This window comes from Zeus faber (genome assembly GCF_960531495.2).
Source record: "Zeus faber genome assembly, chromosome: 17".
Classification (NCBI taxonomy): Eukaryota; Metazoa; Chordata; class Actinopteri; order Zeiformes; family Zeidae; genus Zeus; species Zeus faber.
In genome coordinates, this window is record NC_137204.1 from 30408266 (window position 1) to 30423023 (window position 14758).

Below are 14758 nucleotides of genomic sequence, written 5' to 3' on the forward strand. Positions count from 1 at the left end.
GTCAAATATATGTATATTCAAGTATATATATATATATATATATATATATATATATATATATATATATATATATATATATATAATATATATATTTATATATATATTTTTTTATACATATATATAAAAGAATAATGAGTGTAATTTAAATATATAAATATAACCTGAAATAATAGAAGTACGAGTGTTGCAGTTAAAACAGATAAAACTGTAAAAACAATGAGTTCTCGGGCTTTCCTCTCGCTTTAGTTCCTATTCATAAAGAGAATGTATGACGTCATCATCATCATCATCATCATCATTATCATTATTTACATATTTCAGAAACGTTTTAGTTGGACACAAAACAATCTTTAAGAAGAATCAACACTGCTCCGAAACTCCGTCTCTCTCTGTCTCTCTGCCTGTGTCTCTCTCTCTCTGTCTCTCTGTCTCTCTCTCAGTGTCTCTGCCTGTCTCTCTCTCTCTCTCTCTGTCTCTCTCTCTGTCTCTCTCTCTGTCTCTCTCTCAGTCTCTCTGCCTGTCTCTCTCTCTCTCTCTCTGTCTCTCTCTCAGTCTCTCTGCCTGTCTCTCTCTCTCTCTCTCTCTCTGTCTCTCTGTCTCTCTCTCTCTGTCTCTCTCTCTGTCTCCCTGTCTCTCTCCCTGTCTCTCTGTCTCTCTCTCTCTCTCTCTGTCTCTCTCTCTCTCTCTCTCTGTCTCTCTCTCTCTCCCGCTGAATGGGAGTCACACCTCAAGGGACCGGTGGCGGGACCCGCCCCCCGGAGTTTCAGTCCGACTTGTTTTTGAGGACAGGTTCCAGGTGTGGGACTCCATTAGGGAGCTGTGTCGGACCCGGTCAGGAAGGAGAGAAAGAGGAAGGAAGGAAGGAAGGAAGGAAGGGAGGAGAGAGAGACAGAGAAGGAGCCTCTTGACCTTCGGAGGAGCCAAGCAGCGGACCATGCCGACCCGCTCCGCCCAGGAGTGGATGCGCACCTCCCTCCGCACCCCGGGCATCCTGATCTTCGGGATGGTGATGACCCCCTGCGGCTGGATCCTGGCGCTCACCGCCACCGTGTCCCCCAACTGGCGGACCCTGAACAACCTGCCGACCGAGCCCAGCTCCGTGTTCCTGCAGCAGGGCATCTGGGACATCTGCCGCGCCACGGAGACCAGCCAGCAGGCCTGCAACCTGCAGGACACCGCCTACTTCGCCCAACAGATCATCGAGGTGGCGCAGGGGCTGATGGTCGCGTCGCTGCTCGTCACCATCATCGGGACGATCATCGCGATCCCGGGCGTGCGGTGCTGGCGGGACTCGCCGCGCTGGGTCCTGGCGGGGCTGGGCGGGCTGCTCATCTTCCTGGCCGGCGTGATGACCATCATCCCCGTGGCCTGGTACACGCACATCCTGCGGAGCATCCCCACGTCCAGCCCCAGCAACGACGTGCGCGTCGGCTACTGCATCATCCTGGGCTTCATCGGGGGCATCTTCGAGATCCTGGGCGGCTTCGTGATGTTCGTCGGGATCTGCCGCTGCTGCGGCGGGAAGAACCGCGGGGAGCGGCGGGTGGAGGAGGTGCTGGGCCCGCGGGCCGCCAACCGGACGCGGCAGCAGCCGGCGCGGCGCATCGAGGTGCCGAGCCTGAAGCTGTCCGGGTCCCGGAGCAGCGCCAGCAGCGTGCCCTACTCCAAGGACTCCCTGGACGACGACGCGTCCTTCCCGCGGGCCAAGAGCCCCGCGGCGGGGTCCGCCACCACCTACGGCGGCCGGCCCTACGACGCGGACGTGTGAGCGGGGGTCGATCATGCGCAGTGACGGGATGGTGGTTGGACTTTGCCCACGATGAATTGCGCCATTGACGGAGGAGTGGGTTCTCAACGCGGGGTCTGCGGCCCCTCCAGAGGACATCCCAAAGAATTCAACTTATTTTTAAACGTGTTTTTCGCTTATGGTTCGTGGGATCTTCCAGTTCAAACCACGGTCTTCACAGAGCAGCGGTTTCTTAAGCTGTGGTTCGGGGACCCCAGAGAGTCCTTCACGGGGTTCCAGTGGGTCCCCATCCAAAATTGGCTAAACTTAAATTCACCCTTCTTATAAATTCCTATCTCTTCCTTTAGAACCCTGGTTTCTCAAGGTGTGGTTCAGGGACCCCCAGAGAGTCCTCCGGGGCCCCCCAGCAAGACGCTTACCGTTCAAACTTCCAGCGTTATTTTGTTTACAACCTAAAATAAATGTTTGAAATGGGGAACTGGAGCCTGACAACATGACCAAAATAAACCAAGTATGAGAGATGAAAAATAAAACCTGCTGGTGTTTCTCTCTCGCTACATCACCACGCAACGGTGTTTCTCACGTTTTTGTAAAAGCAGCTGCCTGGCGAGGAGGGAAGAGCTTTCAAAGTCAAACTGGTAAAAACAGTGAAAGAGAAGCAGGCGTTCAGAGGAACCAGCCTTAGAATCTTTTTCTGAGCAGAGGAAAAGTGATGGATGAAGGAAGGTGGGGGCCCTGGTCCCAGGTGGAGCCGTCTGTTGATGCTTTCACGGTGTTTTATCTTGAAAATATGTATTTGTTTAACAAAAGTTATTCTGTTTAACAAATGATCGTCTTGAAGGAATACTTACTATACTCACTATAATATAGCATATGTTATAGATATATAATATACACAGTACATCATATATTTATTATATGATTCTCTTTCTCGATGTAAATATTTTGTTTGCACGTTACTTTTGTGCTCAAATCGTACTGGATGCTACGATGAAGTGCCGTTGATTAAAGAGGATTTATATTTCTAAAAACTTGTGCCGTGTCTGTCATTTGTGTTTTCTGGTGATGGACGCCTGGATGTGGACCCTGGGACCAGATTTTGGGGAAGACTGCTGCTGAATTGTTTTACCGCTCAAAGACAACGTTTGACTCTCTGGCGACATGAGCACGGGAGGCTTCCCTGACCCCGTCGGCCCCACCGGGACGGACCGTGGACCGAACCTGTCTCACGGTGCGGGGGTCGAGACAGAAGCCGATCTCCGATACCGTTCCATTTCTGCCGATTTCGATTTTTGGCGTCGTGTACAAGGTTGTCAGATCGATTCTTTGTAGGATTTCCGTTTCAGACTGAATTTGTCGACTGGAAGGTTTGGTTGCCTCATGTCTCATGTTTGACATGTTGAATACATGACGTGCATCGTACGTCTGACCATCACCATTTCATGTCTTTTATCATACGATGTCATCAGGAACAAAGGAACTGCTGTATGCAGTATATACTGTGTATATATACTGTGTATATATATATATATATATATATATATATATATATATATATATATATATATATATATATATATATATATATATATATATATATGTATAATAGACAGGGCATTATAAACTATTATATCAGGAAGTCTTTTTACTTTTTAGTACATTTAACAGCAAGTACTCACTCAAAGAACTTCCAAATGTCTGACGTGGTGATGATCCATATTTGATCTACTGTAAGTGACGGGACTGGTTCCATTGCCATGGGAACCTGGCAGGTTGCTATGCAGTAACCTCGCAGGCATGTACATGAAATGTGGCCAGGCCGGTCGGGCGACTTCGCCTCCCGACAGTAAAACCAAATAAAGTCTTAAACAAAGAAACTCTGTCAGACCGGACCAGAGCCAGATCCAACATGGCCGCCAAAATTTAAAATGTCCGGTGAAATCCGTCTCATTTGAGGTGTATGCAGTCATAAATGAAAAAGGGATGATATGCTGAGTTGTTTTGTTGATATGTACCTTCCCCTTGTTGAAACAAAACATTTTCCGCCTCAATACATTCGATTATAAATCCAATATGGCCCCAAAACTGTCACTCTCTTGGGGTTTATGCAGCCGTACGTGGTAAAGTCAATGGTACGGGAGGTGTTTCATTACTTGGTGGGCTACAGGCTCACCAACACTTTGAAAAGCAGGAAAAAGTCCATTGACACATTCCAGAAGAAGCCCAGTGCCGAGGGGAGAGACCCGGGTCCCGGTTGGCCTCTCCTTGCCGTTAGCGTCCTGTCGTGCTCACTAGAGGCAACGTTTTTGGGTTCTCACTTCGGCAGAACCTTGAGGCTCTGGCTTCCTGGTTCCGTCTCAGGAAGGTTCAGGAAGGATCCATCGTTGGGCACAACGACTCCTCTGGGCGAGTCGTTCCTGTCGGGTCGTACGTGTCGTGTCGTTCCTGTCGGGTCGTACCTGTCGTGTCATTCCTGTCGGGTCGTTCCCGTAGGATCGTTCCCGTGGGGTCGTTCCCGTGGGGTCGTTCCCGTGGGGTCGTTCCCGTGGGGTCGTACCTGTCGGGTCGTTCCTGTCGGGTTGTACCTGTCGGGTCATTCCCGTAGGGTCGTTCCCGTGGGGTCGTTCCCGAGGGGTCGTTCCCGAGGGGTCGTTCCCGAGGGGTCGTTCCCGAGGGGTCGTTCCCGTGGGGTCGTTCCCGTGGGGTCGTTCCCGTGGGGTCATACCTGTCGGGTCGTACGTGTCGTGTCGTTCCTGTCGGGTCGTACCTGTCGTGTCATTCCTGTCGGGTCGTTCCCGTAGGATCGTTCCCGTGGGGTCATTCCCGTGGGGTCGTTCCCGTGGGGTCGTACCTGTCGGTTCGTACGTGTCGTGTCCTTCCTGTCGGGTTGTACCTGTCGTGTCGTTCCTATCGGGTCGTTCCCGTGGGGTCGTTCCCGTGGGGTCGTACCTGTCGGGTCGTACCTGTCGTGTCCTTCCTGTCGGGTCGTACCTGTCGTGTCCTTCCTGTCGGGTCGTACCTGTCCGGTCGTCCCCGTCAGGTCGTTTCCGTGGGGTCGTTCCCGTCGGGTGGTTCCCGTCGGGTGGTTCCCGTGCGGTGGTTCCCGTGGGGTCGTTCCCGTGGGGTCGTACCTGTCAGGTCGTACGCGTCATGTCCTTCCTGTCGGGTCGTACCTGTCGTGTCGTTCCTGTCGGGTCGTACCTGTCGGGTCGTTCCCGTCAGATCGTTCCCGTGGGGTCGTTCCCGTGGGGTCGTTCCCGTGGGGTCGTTCCCGTGGGGTCGTACCTGTCATGTCGTTCCTGTCGGGTTGTACCTGTCATGTCATTCCTGTCGGGTAATTCCCGTAGGATCGTTCCCGTGGGGTCGTACCCGTAGGGTCGTTCCTGTGGGGTCGTTCCCGTGGGGTCGTTCCCGTGGGGTCGTTCCCGTGGGGTCGTTCCCGTGGGGTCGTTCCCGTGGGGTTGTTCCCGTGGGGTCGTTCCCGTGGGGTCCTTCCCGTGGGGTCCTTCCAGTCGGGTCGTAGGTGTCGTGTCGTTCCTGTCTGGTTGTACCTGTCGTGTCCTTCCCGTCAGATTGTACCTGTCGTGTCCTTCCTGTCGGGTCGTACCTGTCGTGTCCTTCCTGTCGGGTCGTACCTGTCGGGTCGTACCTGTCGGGTCGTTCCCGTCAGGTCGTTCCCGTGGGGTCGTTCCCGTGGGGTCGTTCCCGTGGGGTCGTTCCCGTGGGGTCGTACCTGTCGGGTCGTACCTGTCGGGTCGTACCTGTCGTGTCCTTCCTGTCGGGTCGTTCCCGTCAGGTCGTTCCCGTGGGGTGGTTCCCGTGGGGTCGTTCCCGTGGGGTCGTTCCCGTGGGGTCGTTCCCGTGGGGTCGTACCTGTCGGGTCGTACCTGTCGTGTCCTTCCTGTCGGGTCGTACCTGTCCTGTCCTTCCTGTCGGGTCGTACCTGTCGTGTCCTTCCTGTCGGGTCGTACCTGTCCTGTCCTTCCTGTCGGGTCGTACCTGTCGTGTCCTTCCTGTCGGGTCGTACCTGTCCTGTCCTTCCTGTCGGGTCGTACCTGTCCTGTCCTTCCTGTCGGGTCGTACCTGTCCGGCGTTCCCGTCAGGTCGTTCGCGTGGGGTCGTTCCCGTCGGGTGGTTCCCGTGGGGTGGTTCCCGTGGGGTCGTTCCCGTGGGGTCGTACCTGTCCGGTCGTTCCCGTCGGGTGGTTCCCGTGGGGTCGTTCCCGTCGGGTGGTTCCCGTGGGGTCGTTCCCGTCGGGTCGTACCTGTCAGGTCGTACGCGTCATGTCCTTCCTGTCGGGTCATACCTGTCATGTCGTTCCTGTCGGGTCGTACCTGTCGGGTCGTTCCCGTCAGATCGTTCCCGTGGGGTCGTTCCCGTGGGGTCGTTCCCGTGGGGTCGTAACTGTCGGGTCGTAACTGTCGGGTCGTACGCGTCGTGTCCTTCCTGTCGGGTCGTACCTGTCGGGTCGTTCCCGTCAGGTCGTTCCCGTGGGGTGGTTCCCGTGGGGTCGTAGGTGTCGTGTCGTTCCTGTCTGGTTGTACCTGTCGTGTCCTTCCCGTCAGGTTGTACCTGTCGTGTCCTTCCTGTCGGGTCGTACCTGTCGTGTCCTTCCTGTCGGGTCGTACCTGTCGGGTCGTACCTGTCGGGTCGTTCCCGTCAGGTCGTTCCCGTGGGGTCGTTCCCGTGGGGTCGTTCCCGTGGGGTCGTTCCCGTGGGGTCGTACCTGTCGGGTCGTACCTGTCGGGTCGTACCTGTCGTGTCCTTCCTGTCGGGTCGTTCCCGTCAGGTCGTTCCCGTGGGGTGGTTCCCGTGGGGTCGTTCCCGTGGGGTCGTTCCCGTGGGGTCGTACCTGTCGGGTCGTACCTGTCGTGTCCTTCCTGTCGGGTCGTACCTGTCCTGTCCTTCCTGTCGGGTCGTACCTGTCGTGTCCTTCCTGTCGGGTCGTACCTGTCCTGTCCTTCCTGTCGGGTCGTACCTGTCCTGTCCTTCCTGTCGGGTCGTACCTGTCCGGCGTTCCCGTCAGGTCGTTCGCGTGGGGTCGTTCCCGTCGGGTGGTTCCCGTGGGGTGGTTCCCGTGGGGTCGTTCCCGTGGGGTCGTACCTGTCCGGTCGTTCCCGTCGGGTGGTTCCCCTGTCGGGTCGTACCTGTCGGGTCGTTCCCGTCAGATCGTTCCCGTGGGGTCGTTCCCGTGGGGTCGTTCCCGTGGGGTCGTAACTGTCGGGTCGTAACTGTCGGGTCGTACGCGTCGTGTCCTTCCTGTCGGGTCGTACCTGTCGGGTCGTTCCCGTCAGGTCGTTCCCGTGGGGTGGTTCCCGTGGGGTCGTTCCCGTGGGGTCGTTCCCGTGGGGTCGTTCCCGTGGGGTCGTTCCCGTGGGGTCGTACCTGTCGGGTCGTACCTGTCGTGTACTTCCTGTCGGGTCGTACCTGTCGTGTCCTTCCTGTCAGGTCGTACCTGTCGGGTCGTACCTGTCGGGTCGTTCCCGTGGGGTGGTTCCCGTGGGGTGGTTCCCGTGGGGTGGTTCCCGTGGGGTGGTTCCCGTGGGGTGGTTCCCGTGGGGTGGTTCCCGTGGGGTCGTTCCCGTGGGGTCGTAACTGTCGGGTCGTACGCGTCGTGTCCTTCCTGTCGGGTCGTACCTGTCGGGTCGTTCCCGTCAGGTCGTTCCCGTGGGGTGGTTCCCGTGGGGTGGTTCCCGTGGGGTCGTTCCCGTGGGGTCGTAACTGTCGGGTCGTACGCGTCGTGTCCTTCCTGTCGGGTTGTACCTGTCGTGTCGTTCCTGTGTGGTCATTCCCGTGGGGTCGTTCCCGTGGGGTCGTTCCCGTGGGGTCGTTCCCGTGGGGTCCTACCTGTCGGGTCGTACCTGTCGTGTCCTTCCTGTCGGGTCGTACCTGTCGGGTCGTTCCCGTGGGGTGGTTCCCGTGGGGTGGTTCCCGTGGGGTGGTTCCCGTGGGGTGGTTCCCGTGGGGTCGTTCCCGTCGGGTCGTACCCGTCGGGTCGTACCTGTCATGTCCTTCCTGTCGGGTTGTACGTGTCGTGTCGTTCCTGTCGGGTCGTACCTGTCGGGTCGTACCTGTCGTGTCCTTCCTGTCGGGTTGTACGTGTCGTGTCGTTCCTGTCGGGTCGTACCTGTCGGGTCGTTCCCGTCGGGTCGTACCTGTCGGGTCGTTCCCGTGGGGTCGTTCCCGTGGGGTCGTTCCCGTGGGGTCGTTCCCGTGGGGTCGTTCCCGTGGCGTCGTTCCCGTGGCGTCGTTCCCGTGGGGTCGTACCTGTCGGGTCGTACCTGTCGTGTCCTTCCTGTCGAGTCGTATGTGTCGTGTCCTTCCTGTCGGGTTGTACCTGTCGTGTCGTTCCCTTCGGGTCGTACCTGTCGGGTCGTTCCAGTCAGGTCGTTCCCTTTGGGTCGTGAAACATCCCGGAGACCTCAACGTGTCAGTGGGTTCGGCGAAGGTCGTGTTCCAGATCCTTTCACCCCAAAAAATGCGAAGGAGAAAAATAATGATAAAAATCAGAGTAAAAACAAAAGGGTTCCAGCCTGATGACATCACATTCATGAAATATAAAAGAATCATATATTTTTGTCAATCATTATATTTTTATTAGGAAACAAATAATACAAGTAAACAGTACAAGAAGTAAAAACAACGAAGCAGTCTTAAGTTTCTTTGATGCTAATACAATAAAGTAAAGGAACCAAACAAAATCAAACAAAGTCAGTGTTGTAATATCTGATCAAACTCTCCATAGTCTGATGCAACAAAGAAGAAAGATGGCGGCAGACCGTGTTCTAATCTGCTTGGTGGCGGACCCCGCCACCCAACAATGCAAAACTGTAAATAGAGGAGCTGAAATACATGGAACGATGGAATGTTTGTTATAAAGTGCCAGATAAAGAGACAGACAGACAGACAGACAGACAGACAGACAGACAGACAGACAGACAGACAGAGTCAAAGTGTGAATATCAGATGATGTCATTTCATGCTGATTAATTCTTGGATCCGGTTTTCAGTCTTTTCTTCTTGCTAGCTGTTAGCCGCTAGCTGCTTGCTCTCTGGCAGATGCATGATGGGAAATCCAAACCAACAGCCGACCTGGAGACGGAGACACACCATCTCAATCACTCCTTCATTTCATTTTAAAACTAGATGAACACATTCAAAGGTAATGAACTGATTCATTTCAATTTTTAAACAACGAAGAATCTTTGTTTTATTCTGTTTCACATTTTGAAAAAATTCAGTGGAACTGGAATAGAACAGCTCCGTGGCTTTAAAACCCTTTACCGTGCCACATTCAACCATCAGCCATTCAACCAGAACCATATATACATGTAATGCAGCTGCCTGGGGGGCCACGCTCGGGGGGCCACGCCCACGGGCCCCTCCCTCTCTCTCATCCCCGTGGCGTCTTAAGAGTTTAAGCGTCTGACACGGCCGCTGGACTCTTCTGGTACAGTCAGCGTTTAGAGTCCTTGATGAGTCAGCTGCTCCACGGCTCCTCTGCCTCCTTCCTTTGTAAATGTACTTTGAATCAGGGCTCATGAGCCTTTCCATGTTCAAAAACGTGCAAGGTGCGCCATGGGCACCGCTCCCGCCATGTAAATGGTAATGGTAAATGGACTGCATCTTATACAGCGCTTTTCCAGTCTTGCGACCACTCAAAGCGCTTTACAATACACGCCTCACATTCACCCATTCGCGCATACATTCATACGTCGATGGTAGCGACAACCATGCAAGGTGCACACCAGCTCATCGAGAGCACTTTAGGGTTCATGGGTGCCATGGGCACCGCTGCCGCCATGGGCACCGCTCAGATCCACACCGCAGAGTTAAGACGGAAGAGGGAGCGAGGCGCCATAGAGGACGGACTCTGGAAGAAAACATCGAAGCTAGGAGAGGTGGAGAGACAGCTGACGGAGGTCACATGTACTGGACACATGAGGATGGGTGTGAGGGAGCGGCAGGACTCCACCTTAAAGCAACGGAGGTCTGCAGGTCAGGGTGATGAAGCTTCCTGAAGGCAGACAGCGTCTAACCCCATCACCGAGAGGGAGGTGCTGAAGCACAGAGGATAAGATGTCGTTGTGGGTGGGTGTGCGCTTTTAATTTGGAAGGCTCTCGATTATGAAGTCTCATCCACACTCCAGAGCAGAAGGTGGAGGTAATGCAGCAACAAGATGGATGCCAAGCACAGTAAAACAAGAAGAAGAAGAAGAAGAAGAAGAAGATGAAGGATTGAAAGAAGCAGCTGCAGAGTACATTTCATTACATTACATTACATTGATCAGACGCTTTTATCCAAAGCGACTTACAATTGTTCAAACACTGACGGACGCAGCCATCAGGAGCAATTAGGGGTTAAGTGTCTTGCTCAAGGACACTACAGCATGCTAGCAGGAGGAGCCTGGGATCGAACCAGCAAACTTTAGATCACTAGACCACCAGCTCTACCGCCTGAGCTACCATCCCCTTTAAAGAGTACATATTCAGTTTGTTGAAGAAAACGAGCGCCATTACTGGTTGTTCACTGAGACCTCAGGACCACATCCTCTGGACCACACCCTCAGGACCACACCCTCGGGACCACGCCCTGATGGAAGAGTACAACTCATCGTTTATTTGACTCATTATCAACCTACACACTTGTGTTTGGTTCATTCACACTCAGATTGGGTATGGTGACGGAACGATCGTTCCCGGAGGCGGTGGGCAGCAGCGGTGCCAACTCCCTTCCAGTCAACGTGGCACTAGATGCCAAAATAACATCAAAGTGGAACTTGATGCCAAAATAACCTCAAAGTGGAACTCGAGGCACTGAACATGCTGTGATGACCTCATGATAGAGTTTTGTGTTTGTGCCAGGAGAGATGACCTACAGAAAGCAAGAGGTAGAAAGATAAAGCTCCAAACTTATCATCTAATACAAAGTCACTCAAGTATCTATATACAAACGTTGAAAGAAAAGGAGATCAGTGATTGGTTGTGGACACTGTCAGCATGCTGCTTTCTGGCCAAGCCCACACCTGCAATGGCTCCGAGCAGCATGACGCAGGGATCATGACGTGATATGTTTGGCTCTCAATGTGTCGCTTTTTAGGGAAAAAGAGTCACTGAAGGGTCTGAAAAGTCAAGAAGTCTAGCGGGAAAATAGCGTAGCATCTTACCGTAGCGTAGCACTTTAGTGTAGCATCTTACCGTAGCGTAGCACTTTAGTGTAGCATCTTACCTTAGCATAGCATTTTAGTATTGCGTCTTACCTTAGCATAGCATCTCATTATAGCGTAGCATGTTAGCATAGCATGTAAGCATAGTATCCTACCTAAGTGTAGCATTTTAGCGTAGCATCTTACCTTAGCATAGCGCTTTAGTGGAGCATCTTACCTGAGCATAGCATCTTACTATAGCATACCATGTTAGCATTACATGTAAGCATAGTATCTTACCTAAGTGTAGCATCTTAGCGTAGCATCTTACCTTAGTGTAGCATTTTCGTGTAGCATCTTACCTTGGCAGTGTGACGTCACACAGCAACGTTGTCCCCCAGTTCCGCTGTGTTAAGCTCCATCCTGGCGGAAAAAACATGTAAATACCAGAGAGACACGAATGGACAGAATAGATGAATAAAAGTCCTTTAAAAAGGCCTTAAAATGTTCTTTAAAAGTCCTTGAATGTTTTTAAAAATCCTTGAAACTGAATTTCTAATGGACTTATATGTAAACAGTGTTTGTCTCAAAAATATGTTCGGAAGGTTTTCTTCTTTTAAAGATTTATCTTTTCTTACTTAAAATGGTGTCGTGAGGCCCTGGCCCAACCCGGCCCCGCCCCCCTCACCTCCTCTTCTTCTTCTGTTTCTGCCGGACCTTGGCCAGGATGAAGGCCAGCGCCACCAGGCCCAGCAGGACGCCCAGGACGCCCAGGGTGAGCGGCAGGCTCACCGCCTCATTCACCGTGTCCTGGCAGGCGTCGCCGCGGTAACCCAGGATGCACTCGCACACCAGGGCTCCGCCCCCGCCCACCCGCAGAGTACAGGTGCCGCGCCCGTGGCACCGTGTCTCGCCGCACGTGGGGAGGCTCAGGTCCACGCCCCGAGGCTGGGGCGGAGGCAGCAGGGTGGAGGTGATCATAGTGGAGAAGAGGATGGATGGAGGGATGGATATGGAGGATGAATGTCTGGAGAGAAGGGTGGAGGAATGAGGCGTGTCCTGAAAAAACAACTCAGTGGTTGTACCAAAATACCAGTACCAAAACATCCTAGAGATAGACAGATAGATAGACAGATAGATAGATAGATAGATAGACAGATAGACAGATACATGTCCTGGGTCTTGGTAATTGGGCCCAGGACCAGGGTGTCTGTACGCCTGTTGCTCATTAGAGTAATCAACAGGTAAAACCCCCACACACACAGTCAGGAGAGGAGCCTGGTCCTGTGACCACCTGCTCCGGCCTTGTTCCACCTTCTCCACTCTCTACAAAACACTGCTGTGTTTACAACGCCCCCACCTGTGTCTCCGTGTCGGAGGGACCTGGAAACACCACCCGTGTTGGGGGACGTGGTGGAGGAGCCGTTACAGTCCAAAAACCCAAAACATTTACTAAGAATTAGAAAAATTGGCAACATACAATAGAGACATCAAAATCAATAGTACACTATACAACAAAATGAACAATTAACAAACATATTTGACCCGGCTTCCTGTTCTTGATACTACTTCTTGTTCTTGATACTACTTCCTGTTCTTGATACTATATCCTGTTTTGGGAAGATGTTGCTGTGAGGAGGAACAGGAACCACTCTTTTCTTTTTGCCATCGTATAATAAAGAGTTTATTTGCACTGGAAGTGTTATCAGTGTTATCAGCGACTGAAATGATGTTGGTTCCATGAGATCCAGTTTGGTAGGAGAATGAAAATCACATAAAAAGTTTGAAAAAAGGTCCTTCAAATGTCTTGAGAAAGTCCTTAAAAGGACCTCAAAACACCCTTAAAAGTCCTTAAGAGGACCTCAACCCACCCTTAAAAGTCATTAAAAGGACCTCAAAACGACCTTAAAAGGACTTGGAAGACTTCAAAACTCCCTTTAAAGTCCTTAAAAACCTCAAAACGCCTTTAAATGTCCTTAAAGGACCTCAAAACACCCTAAAAAAAAGGCCCTAAAAGGACCTCAAAACAACCTTAATAGTCCTTAAAAATAGCTCAAATCGCCTTTTGAACTCCTTGAAAATATCCCAAAACACCCTTAAAAGTCCCAAAAAGGTCCTCAAAATGACCTTAAAAGTCTTTAAAAATACCTCTAAGGAACCTCAAAACACCCTTAAAAGTCCCTAAAAGAACCTCAAAACGCTCTTAAAAGTCCTTAAAATTACCTTAAAACGCTGTTCATTCCTGTTTAAGAAGTCATAACGAAATTCTTAAAATCCCCTTGAATAGTTCCTAAATGTCCTGGAAAATGTCCTGAAAGTCCCATGTTCTTTAAAAGGTCCTTGAAATGTAAATCCCATGTTCTTTAAAAGGTCCTTGAAATGTAAATCCCGTGTTCTTTAAAAGGTCCTTGAAATGCACAATGTAATGTCAACATCAACTGTTGAAAAGCCTGAAATCCGTGTTTTTAAAGAATTGATTTGATCAAAAATCCAGGTTTTGTGACGTAAACAGGAAGTTGTTGTCAACATGTTCAACGGAACAAATGCTACATTTTGTTTCCGTCTTTTCTTTCTTTCATATCTTTCTAATGGTCCGAGCTCCGGAGTGAACGTGTCGCTCACGGGAACCTCCTTCATGTTCTGTGGAAACTGATTCAGAGACGAAGGAACGAGGAAACGAGGGAAGGAGGGAAGGAGGGAAGGAGGGAAGAGGAGGTGAAACCCAAAAAGAAAACGTCGCAGATGAAGCGCACGGCACGTCGTTCCCGAACCCCGAAAGTGGCCGGGGCGTCGTCCAGGTCCAATGGGACGTTTTTTGGACGGCTGGGGTTTGGGAAAAGGGGCGTGGTCCCAGCAGGAAGAAGGAGCCACCAGCACCGATGCTACTGAGCTCCGCAAAAAGAGAGAGAGGAGAGGTTCTCACTCACCTGGAGGAAGGAGCCTTCAATGAACGACAAAGAGGGAAGACAACTCTGTTGAGAGAGAGAGAGAGAGAGAGAAATAGAGAGAGAGAGAGAGAGAAAGAGAGAGAGAGAGAGAGAGAGAGAAATAGAGAGAGAGAGAAATAGAGAGAGAGAGAGAGAGAGAGAGAGAGAGAGAGAGAGAGAGAGAGAGAGAGAGAGAGAGAGAGAGAGAAATAGAGAGAGAGAGAGAGAGAAATAGAGAGAGAGAGAGAGAGAGAGAGAGAGCTTCCCCCTTTTCTGGGTTAGAAAACAAAGGTAAAACAACACCAGTGAATACCTGAATACCACACACCCCACCCCCACACACCCCACCCCCACACACACCCACACACTCAGAATAGAAAGAACAAAACAGATGATGAATGAATAATTTAAAAATGAATCTTTATCTTTGTCGATAGACCTTGAATATAATTTAATTGTATAGCACCTTTCTTATATAACACCTCCCTCCCTCCCTCTCCCCCTCTTTCTCTCTCTCTCTCCCTCTAAACAAGCAGCACCTTGGGCGCGGCGTCTTGAAGTTGAACAAGTTGGAACTGGACCAAGCTCCTCCTCATGGAGAGAAGGATGATGCATAGAACACCCCGTGGTCATGAAGTGTTTCCAGAGGCTGATTAAGGATTATATCTGCGCTCCCTCCCCCGTACCTTGGACCCGTTGCAGTTCGCGTACCGGCAGAACAGATCCACGGATGACGCGGTCTCCCAGGTACTGCACATCCAGGTACTGCACATCCAGGTACTGCATATCCAGGTACTGCACATCCAGGTACTGCACATCCAGGTACTGCACATCCAGGTACTGCACACCACGCTCATGCACCTGGATGGCTGCAAGGGGCTGATGTCAGATGCTGTTCATCCATTATAGTTCAGCTCTCAACACCATAGTCCCTCCAG

The 14758-nt window shown here is 51.8% G+C and overlaps 2 protein-coding genes across 2 annotated transcripts; one reads left to right on the top strand and one right to left on the bottom strand.

Moving 5' to 3' along the window:
- Nucleotides 1-835: 835 nt before the first annotated feature.
- LOC307243327 (claudin-23-like) lies at nt 836-2742 on the top strand. The gene has a single exon (XM_080018082.1). It carries the CDS (start codon nt 935-937, stop codon nt 1766-1768), a length of 834 nt encoding a protein of 277 aa, XP_079874208.1. The 5' UTR covers nt 836-934; the 3' UTR covers nt 1769-2742.
- A 5658-nt stretch (nt 2743-8400) lies between these two features.
- On the bottom strand, nt 8401-13316 carry LOC307243328 (uncharacterized protein). The gene is made up of 4 exons (XM_080018083.1): nt 13117-13316; nt 11582-11920; nt 11256-11316; nt 8401-8839 (listed from the first exon to the last, which is right to left on the bottom strand). The coding sequence occupies exons 1-3, from the start codon at nt 13131-13133 to the stop codon at nt 11271-11273; spliced, it is 402 nt and encodes a 133-aa protein (XP_079874209.1). The 5' UTR covers nt 13134-13316; the 3' UTR covers nt 8401-8839; nt 11256-11270.
- Nucleotides 13317-14758: the final 1442 nt, after the last annotated feature.